General features: G+C 32.6%; 1 protein-coding gene across 6 annotated transcripts in view; it reads right to left on the bottom strand.

Annotated features, from left to right (window-relative positions):
* The window catches only part of LOC126745984 (rap guanine nucleotide exchange factor 2), a 244,093-nt gene that overhangs the window by 79,342 nt on the left and 149,457 nt on the right, over positions 1-15,294 (bottom strand). For 5 of the 6 annotated variants that reach the window (XM_050454241.1, XM_050454320.1, XM_050454099.1 and 2 more), the window contains 3 exons: positions 8,098-8,196; positions 1,057-1,275; positions 784-997 (listed from right to left, as the gene is read on the bottom strand). In XM_050454241.1, coding sequence (XP_050310198.1) covers positions 784-997; positions 1,057-1,275; positions 8,098-8,196 — 532 coding nt within the window. Of the gene's footprint in view, positions 1-783; positions 998-1,056; positions 1,276-8,097; positions 8,197-11,355; positions 11,751-15,294 lie in introns of those variants that run through there. The other variant, XM_050454382.1, reaches the window with a different exon arrangement.

Below are 15,294 nucleotides of genomic sequence, written 5' to 3'. Positions count from 1 at the left end.
AATGCTCAACGAGAACCTTGTGCCTTTTTAAAAACCACTTCATTTTATCATTCTCTAATAGCAAACAAGATGGCATAAGGTATACTACCATGAAAACATAACCTAAATTTTTGGCAACTTTAGTGTTCATTTTTGAGGTTATGCTCCACGAGAACCTTGTGCCTTTTTATACATAGTTTATACACGATCTGAAGTTTTATTTTAACAAGTTTTTTTACGGTATACTACCATGAAAACTTAACCTAAATTTTTAACAAATGTTTATAAGGTTAAAAAATATTTTGGCTCGGCCGATCACTGTGCCATTTGGTATACGTGCATTTTGTGTCAAAATTATTCAATATTTTGTAAAGGCACAATTTTTTTAACAAGTTAAAGGATCCGTTAGACCCCTTAAGGGCAGTCCTGCACGTGTGCCGATGATTTTCCGGCATTTGTTTATTGTAAACTTTCTTTTACGAACATAGGCACATGGGATACTACCGTGAAAAAACAACAAATTTTCATACAACTTTTCATTTGGTTTTCCGAGAAAAGCTCAGAAAGGGGAGTGTAGTTTTAAAAATAAATTAATTCGTACATACATAATATTCATATATCCAAATGGCACATGGTATTCTACCATGAACCATTTTTGTCCCCTGGCCTCACGGTCTATATGTAATAATATGGAATACTGTGTGATGAAATGGTTTTCATCTATAAAAATTGGCACCTCAATACAAAAAGACTCACAAACCGGACAAAAAAATGATTAAGAGATTATTAAATTATAACTCTCACCTAACTCTTCTCCATCATTCATTACAATAGTGTTGGCTTTTTCTACAACAGCGAACACCATAACCGCACAAAGTGCTCGTCGAACAGCCAAAGTCATATTGTTGAACGCTTTTAGATGTTGAGTGAACTCCAGCAAAGTTTCAATGTCGTCTTCAGTCCTCTCGGAGGGTTCTTTTTCTAAACAGTCCCGTACTCTATCCCTCACGGTTAAACTCTATAAACCAGGAAATGTGTTAAATGTGACTCAAAGTAGAAAATGGACGAAGAACTTACGTCCATACTCTCTGCCAGATCGTCTTCTTCATCGCTGTCCACGATACTCTCCACTAAACCGGACAAATCCGGTTCATCTCCGTCCAATTCGGAATGGGTGGACGCCATGGTGTCGCTACCGCTGTAAGCGGATGAGGTATCAGAAGAATGAGAGCCACGTGAACATTTGTGGTATAGGCTGGGTCGAGGAATGTTGCTATGGCCACCGTGGCCGCCGTACTAGAATAATTCATAAAAAAAATCTTCATTAAGGAGAACTTTGACTATATTTGGATGGATTAGTTAGATAGCTCAATTGTAATTTTATTGTCAAAGGCGTTATATTAAAAAACTCAATGAAAATTGATTCAGCATACAGGACATTAATCCTCATATATACAGGGTGTCCCATTAATAATGGTAAGTATTTTAACAGCAGATTCCTCTCATAAAAATAATGAGGTTAGGTTAAATTTTCCTAGTCCGAAAATGAAATGCAACCAAGATACAGGGTGATAAATATTAAGTTTTTTTTTTTTTAATTTTGCTCATAACTTAAGCATTTGTTTTTTGTTTTTAATGAAATTTGGTATGTGAGGGTTTTTTTATATGCCAAATATAAAACTTTAAATTTTTTTAAATCATCTCATAGAGGGCGCCAGCCTTATTTTAGTCCTTTTCAAACTCCATAACTTTTTTACACTTTGTATAATGTAATGTTTTATTATAAATTTCTATTCTGCAAATGTTTTTCCTTAAAATAGGTATAACTTAAAAATGTCGCTAGGATTTACTGTTCTCGAGATATTTGGACCTAAAACTTGCAATGCGCTCAAGAAAAAATGAATATTTTTCTACTTTAAGTTGAAAAAAAAAATAAGTACGCTATGTCTAACAAAAAAATGAAAACAAACAAAGTCACTGTCACTGACACGATTTATGTTCTTTTAGTTACTGTGTTACTGTACACACGATTAGTTACTTTATTACCTTTTATTGCGTTATTTTTGTTAGTTATTAATAGTTCTGTTATTTTAGGTTAAGATGCCTAGACATCAATATTTTTCTAATTCGGAAATGCAAGATATGGTTTGTGTTTATGCCCAAGCAAATTACAGCTTTCTAAGAGCTTGTCGACGTTATGCGCAATTGTATCCAAATAAGAGGCAGCCAGATTTTAAACTCTTTAAAAACGTTTACCAGAGACTTGGGGAAACGGATTCATCCAGATCAAAGCGAGATGTTGGACGTCCAAATAGACGTAATGTGGATCAAGAAAAAGAAGTGTTAGTCCAGGTTGCTGAAGATCCAGAAATAAGTGTAAGGCGTATGGCGGCAAGAACTGGAATTAGTAAGTTTTCAGTTTTAAGAATTTTTCACAGTGAGCGCCTTTATCCATTCCATTTTACGCCAGTACAAAATCTTTTGGAGACAGATTTTCCAGCGAGATTAGATTTCGCCCGCTATATCCAGGAACAACCAAATCAAGATCCCCTATTTATTAATAAAATTATGTTTTCGGATGAAGCGACTTTTACCCGACGGGGAATTTTTAATTTTAGAAACAAACATTCATGGGATATTGCAAACCCAAACCTCATTACTGAAAGACACTTTCAACACGAATTTAAAATTAATATTTGGTGTGGTGTTATAGACAATTTGTTCTTAGGACCTTACGAGTTACCTCCAAATCTAAACGGAGAATTATATTTAAACTTTATGATACAAAACTCATTAATTATTTGGAAGAGTTGCCTTTAAATCTGCCCCGAGATATGATTTTTATGCAAGATGGCGCTCCTGCGCGTTTTGCTAGACCCGTGAGAGAATATCTTAATGCTAATTTCAACTGGATAGGACCTGGAAGTCAAAGACCTTGGCCCGCACAAAGTTCTGATTTCAACTCATTGGATTTTTGCGTATGGGGATACATGAAATCCATTGTTTACGAAAATCAAATAAACACAAGGGAACAATTATTAGAAAAAATTCAAGCCGCTGCTGAGTCATTTCGAAATGAGCAATTATTTTTTAGGATTCGGCGGTCTTTTAATAAAAGAATTTTAAAATCAAGGCCATGTGGAACATTTGATGGCAAATATTGATAATTTTTATTTTTAAATAATTATTTAGGTTTCATATTTTTATTTATTGTAACATAGCAATTTAAATAGTTTAAAATATGGTTTTCATGGATGTCTTTAAAATCTTTAAATGTAAATATCTAGAAAATAAATATAGAGAATTATATAAGAAATATAGAAAATAATCATAGAGAATTTTTTAAGGTATACCTTTTGTAAGCAAAAATGCCTGCAGAATGCATATTAAAAATTAAAAATAAACTTATACAAGGCGTAGAAAAGCTATGGAGTTCAAAACGCCACTAAAATGTGGCTGGAGGGGCCCTCTATGAGATAATTTAAAAAAAAAACTAATAAAATTAGCTTTGGCATATAAAAAAACCTCCAAATGCCAAATTTAGTTAAAAACAAAAAACAACTGCTAAAGTTATAGATAAAATTAAAAAAAAAATACTTAATGTTTATCACCCTGTATCTTGGTTGCACTTCATTTTCGGACTAGGAAAACTTAACCTAACCTCATTATTTTTATGAGGGGAATCTGCTGTTAAAATATTAACATTATTAATGGGACACCCTGTATATAAAATGTACATACGAATTGCGAAAAAAGTACATTATTAATGGGACACCCTGTATATAAAATGTACATACGAATTGTGAAAGTGTCAATCTGTATGATGTAATTGACTTGTAATTTAATCACTGTATTTACAGAAAATTCTTATCAAATTGATACTAATAGAATAAATACATGCCCGTTTGTTATTTCTGCTATTTTTTTTTAAATTGACGACAATGATGGTGACCAACAAATAAGTGATAATATTCAGATTATGTTTGTTGGCATTGGATAGACATATTTTGTTTTAATTTTCCTGCCTTTTTAGGATTTAGAGAAATGTGGATGATTCATTTACTATTGAAGATAGAGGCGATGATTCAAAGACAATAAAATATTTACCTTTACGTAGGCATAGCGTTTTATTTGAAATTATGAGTTTTCATAATAATGGATTTTGCGCTTTTTCGATTAACATGTTTTCAATATTTTACAAAAATTTGATAATTCATTTTTTATTATAAATTAAAACTTGATTTAAAGAGTTTTATATACACTACTGGACAAAAGTGGAGAAACAAAGTGTCTTTTGTATTTATTTTTATTATTAGTATATTTGATCATATTTTTTTTATTTTTTTTATATATAATTTTGTTTTTAGTCTTCAGTACCTCAATAAAAAATTTAAAAAAAAAACAAGTGACAACTAATATATTTAATTCTTGTTTTTACAGGGGACAAAAGTGGAGAAACACTATTTTTATTTATTTTTTATACACATTATATTAGTTAGTTGTACATACAAAAACTAATATTGTGTAGCAAAACCCTTATTTTTTATAACTTTAGCACACCGACTTCGCATAGAGTTCATTAGGCTGCCAATATAATCTGCTGAAATGGAATTCCACTCCTCTTGAGGAGCTGTGTACAAATCATCCTGGTTTCTAAATTTATCATTATTTTTTTGTCTGATTTTCCTATCTAAATGGTCCCATAGGTTTCCTATCGGGTTTAGATTCGGGCTTTGTGCGGGCCATTTCATAAGGGGCACATTGTTGTCTTCAAACCATTTCTTTACTACTTTTGCGGTACGCTTCGGATCATTATCCTGCTGAAACGACCATCAAAGCGGCATATTTTCTTCTGCGTATGGAAGCATATGATCCTAAAGAACTCTTAAAACTTGAAATCTTTCCATTTTTCCTTCAACTTTTCTTAATGGTCCTACTCCTGATCCGGAAAAGCAACCCCAAACCATGATATTGCCTCCTCCATGTTTCACAGTTGCCCTGGTGTACTTTGGATTAAGTCTAGTATTGGCAGGACGACGAACCCATTTCATTCCATCAGGCAGAACTTACTTTTATCAGAAAATAGAACCGTTTTCCACTTTTGGGTTGTCCAATCAAGATGTTCCTGTGCAAATTGGAGTTTAGCCAATCTATTCTTTTTAGAAATGAATGGTTTTTTGGCTGGACGACGGCTATAAAGTCCAAATTCAGTCAAACAACGACGAATAGTACGCACAGATACCGAAACCCCAGGTATTTCATTATAAATTTCTGTGTCAGGCATAAAGGGATGTTCTGTTGCCATTTTTATTTTTCTCTCAATAACTTTATTCGTTTTCCTTGGCCGTCCATACCTTGGACGGGTAGTCACACTATTATATTTTTTAAAAGCAGCAATAGTTTTTGAAACTACGGATCTATTACGATTAATTTACCTAGCAATTTCACTTTGTTTTACACCAGCTTGAAATTTTGAAACAATTAATATTCGGAGATCAATACTCAGATCTATTCCGCGAGGCATTTTGCACAAATCGTATATAACAGTTTAACACTCAATGTTAAGATCAAACTAATGATAACTATATCTCTTTATTATTATAATCACTTTAAATACCAAATAAGATTTGTTTGGAATGTTTATTCACTTTTGTCCGCATAAAATAGCATAAATAATTTTTTGATCAACTGCTAAGGTAAATACAAACAAGAAGGATGTGTTTTTATGCTGCAATAATAGAGCTAAATATTTTCTAGTAAAAATATAAAATAATGTCTTGTATGTTAAGATGTTATTGTTAAATTTGTAAATGTTTATTCACTTTTGGCCGGTAGGATATATACTCTAAGAGAATTAAACTTTAATAATAGTATGAAATTTTTTGAGAAATAAAGAGTTTTTGAAAAACAGTAAATTTTAAGTTTTTTTTTTCCATTTTCATATTATAAATATTTTACAAAAATGTTGATAACTCACTTGTTAGCGTAGATAGATTTATTCATTTATTTATTTATTTATTTCATGTACTTTACAGAAGTTTACTAAGTAAACGGTCCTATTACAAAGTACATAAAAAACATAATTACAAAGTACATAAAGTAAATACATAACACAGTTATTATGTGCCAGAGAATTCAATTTTAATATTAGTAAAACATTCTTTGAGAAATAAAGATATAGGTCCTAATTTTAACATAAATAAAAATTTTTCTTGAATATTTTACAAAAATGTTGATAATTAATTTGCTATTAAATATACAAGGTGTAACATAAGTGATGACTTTAATTTTAAGGGGTGATTCCTTGTCATATTTTAAGTAAAAAAGTTCATATAAACATATGTCCGGAAATGCTTCGTTTTCGAGATACAGGGTGTTAAAGTTTTTTTTTTCAAATCGATTTTTTATTAATATCTCATAAACGCATTATACCGAATTTGTTGAAATCTTTACATTTTGTTGGTCACTTTATAAGGTACCTTTTGCAATTCTCACATCTGGCTTAGAAATGTCAGGGGCGTGCCCATGGGCTAAGTCGGATGATTTTTTTGTAAAAAAAATATCGTCCGGTACATTTTTTTAAAATAAAGCATCTAAAAATGAAACTTTTTTGTTTCTTAATTTTTTTTCGTATCTTGCTTCGTTTAGAAATAAATTTTAAAAACCATATTTTAGCATGTCTCGGGCCTTCATTAAAAAAAACCTAAAATGCTTCCAAATTGATTTTATTGGGAATACTACATATTTATGCAGGTATGTATAAAAAATTCTCTGATAAGAATATTCCTATGTCTTACATTAACATTTACCAGGTACTGGGTACTGTTAGTTGAATGTGTTTTACTGTGCAGATAACTATGAATAACGCCGAATTAGCTCAAATACATTTCATTTATGGCCTTGCGGATGGAAATGGTGCAGAAGCTCGTCGAATTTATCATGAACGCTTTCCCGATAGACCAATTCCAGCAGAAAGAACTTTCATAAGACTCCATGCCCGACTGTGTGAGCATTGATAGCTCATGCTGAGCGCGTTGGCAGACCCAACAACTAGAGGAAGAAATAAAATAAGATATCGAGTTGCGGTTTGCGCCAGTTTTTATGTTTTTTCATGCTCTTTTAGCCTAAGTAAAAAAAATTATATCGTTGTATTTAATATTTGCCAGAAAATCGCTGAAAAAGTACAAATTAAAACAAACCGCCCTCTAGCGCTCAACAAAACAACTAAAACGGCTAAGTAATTATACCACATAAAAGTCTAATATTTATCCTTTAAAACAAAAGTAAGCTCGTTGAAATTCGTTAGACCAATCCAAAGTTATCAAGAATTTTAGATATAAATATTCAACCTTTCCCCCACCTATTATTTGACAGATTAAAGAAAAAAGTTTGAAATAAAAAATGTTTAGAATTTATAATACTTTTAAATGGCAGCATTCTTTTCTAGGATTTACTTTGAATATTTTCAATAAAACCAATTTTTTCTATTTTAATGTTGTATTACGTCCCCTAGCGGTTATCGTACGAACTTGTAAGTAATTTCCAGCAATTTCTCTTTGCCGCTTTTATTAAAAATATTTTTTTCCCTACGCTGTGCGATGAGTAGTTACTCAGATATGGCCGGCGACCTCTCTTAGTTGTACACCCGGTACAATTAAACTAAGATATTGTAAAAACAGTGCCTTAAATCATAGTTTTGCAAGAGTAACTTTTTTTTCCAAATTAAATAGAGAATCTAACAGCTGACTTCTTATAAAAAAATAGTTTATCACCTCGCAGGTTTGAGACAAAAAAGGTCCCTTTGTATGTTACGCCACTGGCAATTTTTTTAAAAATTGGCTTCATCTGTAATTGACACTACAATAACGTGCATGCGAAATTTAATTAAAATCGAGCTGGTAGTTTAAAACTTATGATAATTAAACAATTAATTATTCTTAACTTAAACACCCTGTATCTTTGTTTTTAAACATTTCTGAGGAAAATTTGATAATAAAAGTCTATTTCTTTTTAAATTCTGTATCACGTATTAAAATTAATGACGTTTAAACTGGACCACCCTGTATAGAAATTTGACAATGATTTTTCAATGATTTGCCTCTTTCATAACATACTTACAGGGTCATCAAACATTATGTTAATAGGTCTGTGCTGCTGGTGGTCCATTACAGGGGAGTTCTGTACTCTTCTAGATTGATCTATATCTGGATAGTCGATCTGAAACAAATAAAAAGCTTTATTTAAATATTGCACCATAAAAATACAATGGTTATTAACCATTATTTAACCCTTAACTGGTATGGTGGGTTAATTTTGACCCCATCCAAAATAAAAAATTTTATTAAAGAAAAACTATTGCAAGTGGCAACACTGCCTTCCATGTATTCCTCGTACTGATAATCTAGGCGAATTGTACTTTTTAGGGAAAAAATTGTTATCCGGAAACTAACGACGGGAAAAGGTTTGGGGGGGTATCAGGAACGAGAAAAAAATTCGTGCAGGAGCAGATTAAGGGAAGTAAAGTTATAGGGGGGGTGGAAAATTGTACCTTTTCGATTTGCAGCGAAAGTTGACGTCAAAGAAAAAAATGTATAATGGAAAAGTTGTAGATAATAAAAAAATCTACAACTTTTATAGAGGCCACTTTGTGACATAACCTCAAAATTTCCAAGAAAATCGCGAAAAATTGCTGTTTTTTAATTTTTTTGTTTTTTATTTTTCATTTTCGGACAAACACACTGATTTTGATCAAACTTTGCAAAAAGATACTTTCATGTATCCTTAAAAACCACAAATTTTTTTCAGACCGAAATATTGAAAAATTTCCGAGATATTAAGTTTTAAAAAAAATGACGTCGTTCGAAAAATTCGTTTTCTTTCGCCGCAAATCGAAAAGGTACAATTTTTCACCCCTTTTCACCCCCCCAAAACTTTACTTCCCTTAACCTGCTCCTGCATGAATTTTTTTCTCGTTCCTGATATCCCCCCTTTTCCCGTCGTTAGTTTCCGGATAACAATTTTTTCCTTTTTTGCTTAAAATTGGTACAATTCGCCTGGACTATGAGTAGAATATTTCTGCATGGCAGTCGTCGCGTTTGAGTTTTCGTTTAGCTAAGGTCTGTGAATTAAATGGGTCAAAATTGACCCCGCCATACGTTATTAAACGTAATTTTTTGGGATTTCTAATTTTTTAATGTAATGGCTTCTTTAAAGGATAAAAAGGTACCACTATAACAGAGCACGAGTTAGAACAGCTTGCTAACACTTTTTTTGATAATGACAGCGACATTTCTGATGCCGAGACTATCGTTAGTGAACATATTTCTGCAAGCGATAGTGATTCTGAACCGGGTGTTGGTAATTTGCCAGATGAAATAAATTTGGATATTGAACCAGATATTTTGGAAGATAGTAGTAGTGATGACGAGAGTGAAATTGGCGTAAGAAACTACTAATGTGGGAAAAATAAAAAAAAATGGTCAACAAAAGCTCCTGCCACATGCCGTGCTCGTGCAAGCAATATTGTTTCGCATCTACCAGGACTTTCTGGACCAGCACGAGTTAACAAACCAAATTCAGCCATCACAGAAGCTTTTAAGCGGTTAGTTGACGATATAATAATCGAGCAAATAATCGAGAAGACCAATGAAAAAATAACGAGCTTGCAAGCTAGTTATGGGCACAATGCCTTATCCTGCCAATTTTAAATCATTGTTGGCATTTTTGGTCTCCTTTTCTTGGCAGGCGTATTCAAGTCGAACCACGAAGATATTAATTCCCTTTTCGCAACTGATGGCACGGGTCGTGATATATTTCGTTCCGTAATGACTGCAAAAAGATTTAATTTTCTCCTCAGAGCTTTGAGATTTGATGATCCAGACACCAGAAGTCAGCGCATTGAAGCCGGAGACGAGCTGGCCCATATTTCCGATATATTTTATCGCTTCGTGAATAATTGTCATACAAACTATTCATGTGGGGAATATGTAACTGTGGATGAAATGTTGATTGGTTTTCGCGGTAATTGTAGATTTCGAATGTTTATCAAAAGTAAGCCGGAAAAATACAGAATCAAAATGATGTGTCTCTGTGGCGGACGCATTATTTAGTAAACGCCTTTGTGTATACCGGAAAAGACACTCAAATGCAGAATCCTAAGAAGCTAGCCATACCCACCCTCAATGTTCTTTCTTTAGTTGATCCGATAAAAAATTCTAACCGAAATGTTACTAGGGATAACTGGTTTTCTTCTTTAGAGCTTGTCGAAGAGCTACAACGCTGTAAACTTACCTATGTCGGTACTATCCGAAAAAACAAAAGGGACCTACCAAAGGAATTTTTAACGTGACTTTGCTACCTTATGTTCCAGTAAAAAATCGAGCAGTTTGTCTTATATCAAGTTTTCATCATAATGATAGAATTTTGGACAGAGAAAATAAACTTCCAGACATGATAGATTTTTACAATATTACCAAATGGGGGTAGATGTATTAGATCAGATGTATGCAAATTATAAAGTTGGTAGACGCACTAGAAGATGACCGCAAGCAATTTGGTTTCGAATGATGGATATTAGCGCTGTAAATGGAAGTATTTTATATAATAATGCTCATCCAGAGGCTAAAATGACACACCAAAAGTTTCTAGTTACCTTAGGAAGAGATCTAATACATAACCAATTAATTCGCCGATCTCAAATGGAAAATATTCCCAGGGAATTAAAAGCGCTTATTCATCGAATTGGTCAGATTCCAGAGATAGGTCCAGGCAGAAATGAACATGGGGAAAGACCACCTAAGCGTGCAAGGTGTTCTATTTGTCCACGCAATGATAATAAACAATAACTTATATGTAATAACTGCCATAAATACGTTTGTAAAAATTATTGCGTAAAAAGAATTCGTTGCAATAATTGCCAATAATAGAAGGTTCAAACATGTTTGTTAGTTTTTTTTATAAACCTTTTTAGGATTTTATTTTTAAGTGTTTTGAACGTTTTCACATTTATTTAAGAACATCTTCTTAATTTTTCACCTAAATTTTGTGTTTTTCAGTTTATTTTCGAGTCATTTTGAAAAAAGCCTATTTTTTAAAAAACCTTATATTTTTTAGTCTAGCTTAATTTTAAGTGCAATTTTTTTGGTTTATATGTCCTCAGAGTTGTTAATATATTATTATTTTCATATTTTTAAATTTGTTTTTGTTTTACCACCATACTTGGAACGTGATTTTTTTCCGCCATACCAGTTAAGGGTTAAGGAATTAGGTCACCACCTGCTTACTATACCTATTAATTAACTTACGATAAAATTAAACCAAGTTTACTCGTAAAATATTGATTTATTACTGTAAAATTGGCTTAGATTGCTAATTTACCTCGGGCAAACATTCGCCCTCTAAGCATGTAGAGTTCGGCCAGGATATCGAGTTTCTCCTCCTGATGTATTTCTTCAAAACCTGAACATTCTCATAAGTGCCGGACTTCCTTCTCATGGATAAATCACCAAGCGAAACTCTTTTCCGCACAAGAGGTCGATGGTCTAGATCGTAACAAGTTCTTAACGCGTGTTTTAACATTTTGGGTTTTTGACATACGATATTATATAGTCTATTGTCGTTTTATATTGCGGATGTTGTTAATTATACATATACATATGTGGTCCTTTTTTATTTTTCCTGAATAATTTGGTGAAAGAAAACCGATATGCACACAAGATTTATATTAATATGTTCGCATGACTAATATGCCAGGAAGTTGTTGGTAGCCTAAGCTAAAATAAATATAATGCAATAAATTGTTGTAATTTTAAACCTTTCTTTCTGTTTTGATTATCAATATGGGTCATATGTTATTTATCACAGGAAGGAAATGGCTTATATGCAGTAAAATTGTTGCATATAGACAAGCCTGGTACAAATATAAATCGTTAAGTAAAAAGACAGACAATAAAAGCTAAAACAACAACATCCATCTGCGTACGAACGTAAATTAATTTTAGGCGAAACGATTGTCTTTGCTTTGACATCTATTGGTAGTAAACTGTACACATGGCATGGGAAGAATAATAATTTTACACGTCCTATGTGTAGGAATAATATTTTTACAAATATGTAATTTTAATTTACTTAGTTACAAAATTGTGTCTGCATTACATCCAAATTTACTATATATATCCTAATAAAAGCGCAGTTTATGCTTCATGACTAATTAATTTTTATAACACATCCTCCCATTATCAAACAAATTTTATTAAGTGAATCGGCAATGTTTCGCCATGCACAGGATACGTTTTCATTCCGATCCGTATATGGAGGGATAAAGTGGGCGTCGTTTGTCTTTTATATGGCGAGAGAGGAGCTCCCAAATGAAAAACATTGACGACGTCTAATTTTTGTAATTGTTTATATAAATAAGATAGAGTGATCATATTCTATAGAGCCTGGGTGTCAGCAGTGTTAGTATAGTAGAAAACATGTATGCATGCAAAACATATTTTCTACTTAACCTACCATTTGATTTTTGCATACTGAAGATTGTTTTTTCTTTTATCCCATTTAAAAAAAAAACATCGATTTATGATACAAATTCGGTACGTATGATGACCCTTGTCTATGATATAGTTTGGAATTACAGAGTGCCTTCATGGTAGATTTATCCAATAAGTACATAATGAATAAGAGAAATAGAAATAATATTATTTTCGTAAATAAACAGAACCACTAATGAAAGCTCCTAAACCTTATCAAATCAAAACCAAAAGAGTGCCATAAACAAGGACTTACGGCGACAGAGAATCATGTTTAGACCTTCACACGCTTTATCGAGCAACAATAAAGTGTCTTTTAGAAAACAGATATGTTTGGTTAACGTTAGTTAATGCCAGATAACTAAAAACCCAATTATGGTGACTGACTGGCGGGAGCCATCATCATCCTATAGTGATTACATGAACCGCCCACTGAAAAAGAAGGCAACAAAACCACAGAATCCTGCGAATAAAGAGAACAATAACTTAGATAATGCTTGATTTGATTTGTCTATTTTTTCGCATATACAGGGTGTCTCAAATTCGAACCTCACCATTGGGATCTCGTAGACTAAAAGAGATACGAAGTGAGTTAAATTGAAGCAAAGTTGCGCAATTTGGTGCTCATTAAAACGCTCTTTTGAAATTTCAAAAATTCCGAACCGATCTGAAAAAAACTGCATATTCGCGTTTTAATTTTTTTTTTGAAATTCGATGCCACATTATAAATCCTTATAATATCTCTTTTTTTTTCAGAGGAAAAAGGCATTTTGGTTAAATACGCATTAACGATTAGTGAACGAACAGTAAATTATCAAAATATTTAATAGTTTAAAAGTAAACAAATAAACAATGATTGTCAGGGTGCTCTACGCACCGCCACTTCACTGAAATTTCTACATAAATATTTTTTTCAGGGCCTAAGATTTGAAGGATGCTACTTTAATTATTGTATTATTATTATTGGTAGTGTTGTTGTACTTATATCTGGCATTGTCAAACCATGGAGTGTGTTACTACTCAATATGCCAACCTAAATGTATATCTGTTTGCAGATTACAACCTACCAAGGGCTGCATGGGGCAATGACAAGCATGGTCTCCTGGTTTAATGCCCAAGAGGTGACCCAGCTGTAGATGTTGCACAAAGATTTGGTTATTTAAAATTTTATCAATGTAACTTGATTCCTAATGATAGAAATGTATTTTAAGATCTGGTTTTTTTTAATGTTAAGGATTTAAATATTCTTAAAGCATCTGACCCTCTTTTTGAAACTAATTTTCATCATATTGGATATGAGTGTCATTTGGATATTTCAACAGCAAATAACTCAATTTTTTCAAATCTAGCTTATGAAGAATTTTTTTGAATTTCCGAAACGGTAACTACAATGAGCTTAATATCTTTATATCCTCAATTAATTATTGGAACGAGTGTTTATCTCATAGTGATCTTAACTTATCAATCAGCGTTTTTTATAAATATCTCTCTATGGGGATTGCATATTTTATTCCTTTAAAGAAATATAGAACTTCCTCATTTCCTAAGTGGTTCTCCCCTGAACTTAGAAAGTTAACTAGGAACAAAAGGAGTGCTCATTCATTATATATGAGAGATAATACACGACGAAAACTATATAAAATTTTCTCGCCTTAGGTCTGAATGCAAACGTATGTCTGATTTGTGCTTCCGACAATATATTGAAGGGATAGATTCCGGCTTACAGAATGACCCTAAATCATTTTGGAAATATATCAATGATAAGAGGTCCAATTATACCCTTCCCAATACCCTCTTTTATGGTGACAAGCAAGCGTCCAGTGGTTTGGATATTGCAAACATGTTTAAAGAATTTTTCCAAACTGTTTATTCTCCTGGTACTGCAAAATGGTCCTGCTAATGGTTTAAATTTAAACATTACTAAGATCTTAACATATGATATTTTTGAAGGTATTAGATCACTCCCTAACAAGATTACTGCAGGCCCAGATGGAATTCCGAATTTTCTCTTGAGGAGATGTGTATGTACTCTTGCCATTTCTTTATCTTTGTTATTTAATGCTTCCTTACAAACATCCACATTTCCAATTGCCTGGAGGGAAAGTTTTATTGTGCCATTGTTTAAAGCTGACCGTCGGGATGTCATAGATAATTATAAAAGTATTTGCATTCAATCTTCAATACCTAAACTTTTTGATAGCCTTATAGCTTATCAACTTTCTTGGTTATGCAAAGGCTTAATATCAGATTCACAGTATGGGTTTTGCAAGAATAAGTCTATGCCACTAACTTGATCTGTTACCAATCTGATCTTATGAGTAAATTAGAGGATCATAAACAAATTGATTCTATATACACCGATTTTAGTAAGGCGTTTGATCGCATTGATCATCAAATTCTTCTGTCAAAACTGATCTCCGTAGGGTTTCATGTTGATTTTGTGAGTTGGATTAAAAATTCTTTAACTGGCCGTATTCAAAGGGTCAGGGTAGGTGGACATCTTTCTGATCCTATCAGCGTAACATCAGGTCTCCCTCAGGGAGGGCATACATCACCCTTATTATTTAATTTATTTATTAATGATATAGTTAACTGTTTCCTGTATAGTCAGTGTTTGATGTTTGCAGACGACTTAAAATTTTGGAGGGTGGTTGGTAGTATTGTGGATCAAGAATTACTACAAGCAGATATGGATGGATCAACCGGTTTCAATCCAATTACTTCATTAATAATGAGCCACTGAATTATGTTGCATCTATTAGGGATTTGGGAGTTATTTTTGATGAGA

This window comes from Anthonomus grandis, chromosome 1 (assembly GCF_022605725.1).
Source record: "Anthonomus grandis grandis chromosome 1, icAntGran1.3, whole genome shotgun sequence".
NCBI lineage: Eukaryota > Metazoa > Arthropoda > Insecta > Coleoptera > Curculionidae > Anthonomus > Anthonomus grandis.
The sequence above is the reverse complement of the archived record's forward strand: the minus strand, read 5'-3'. Positions and strand labels throughout refer to the sequence as shown.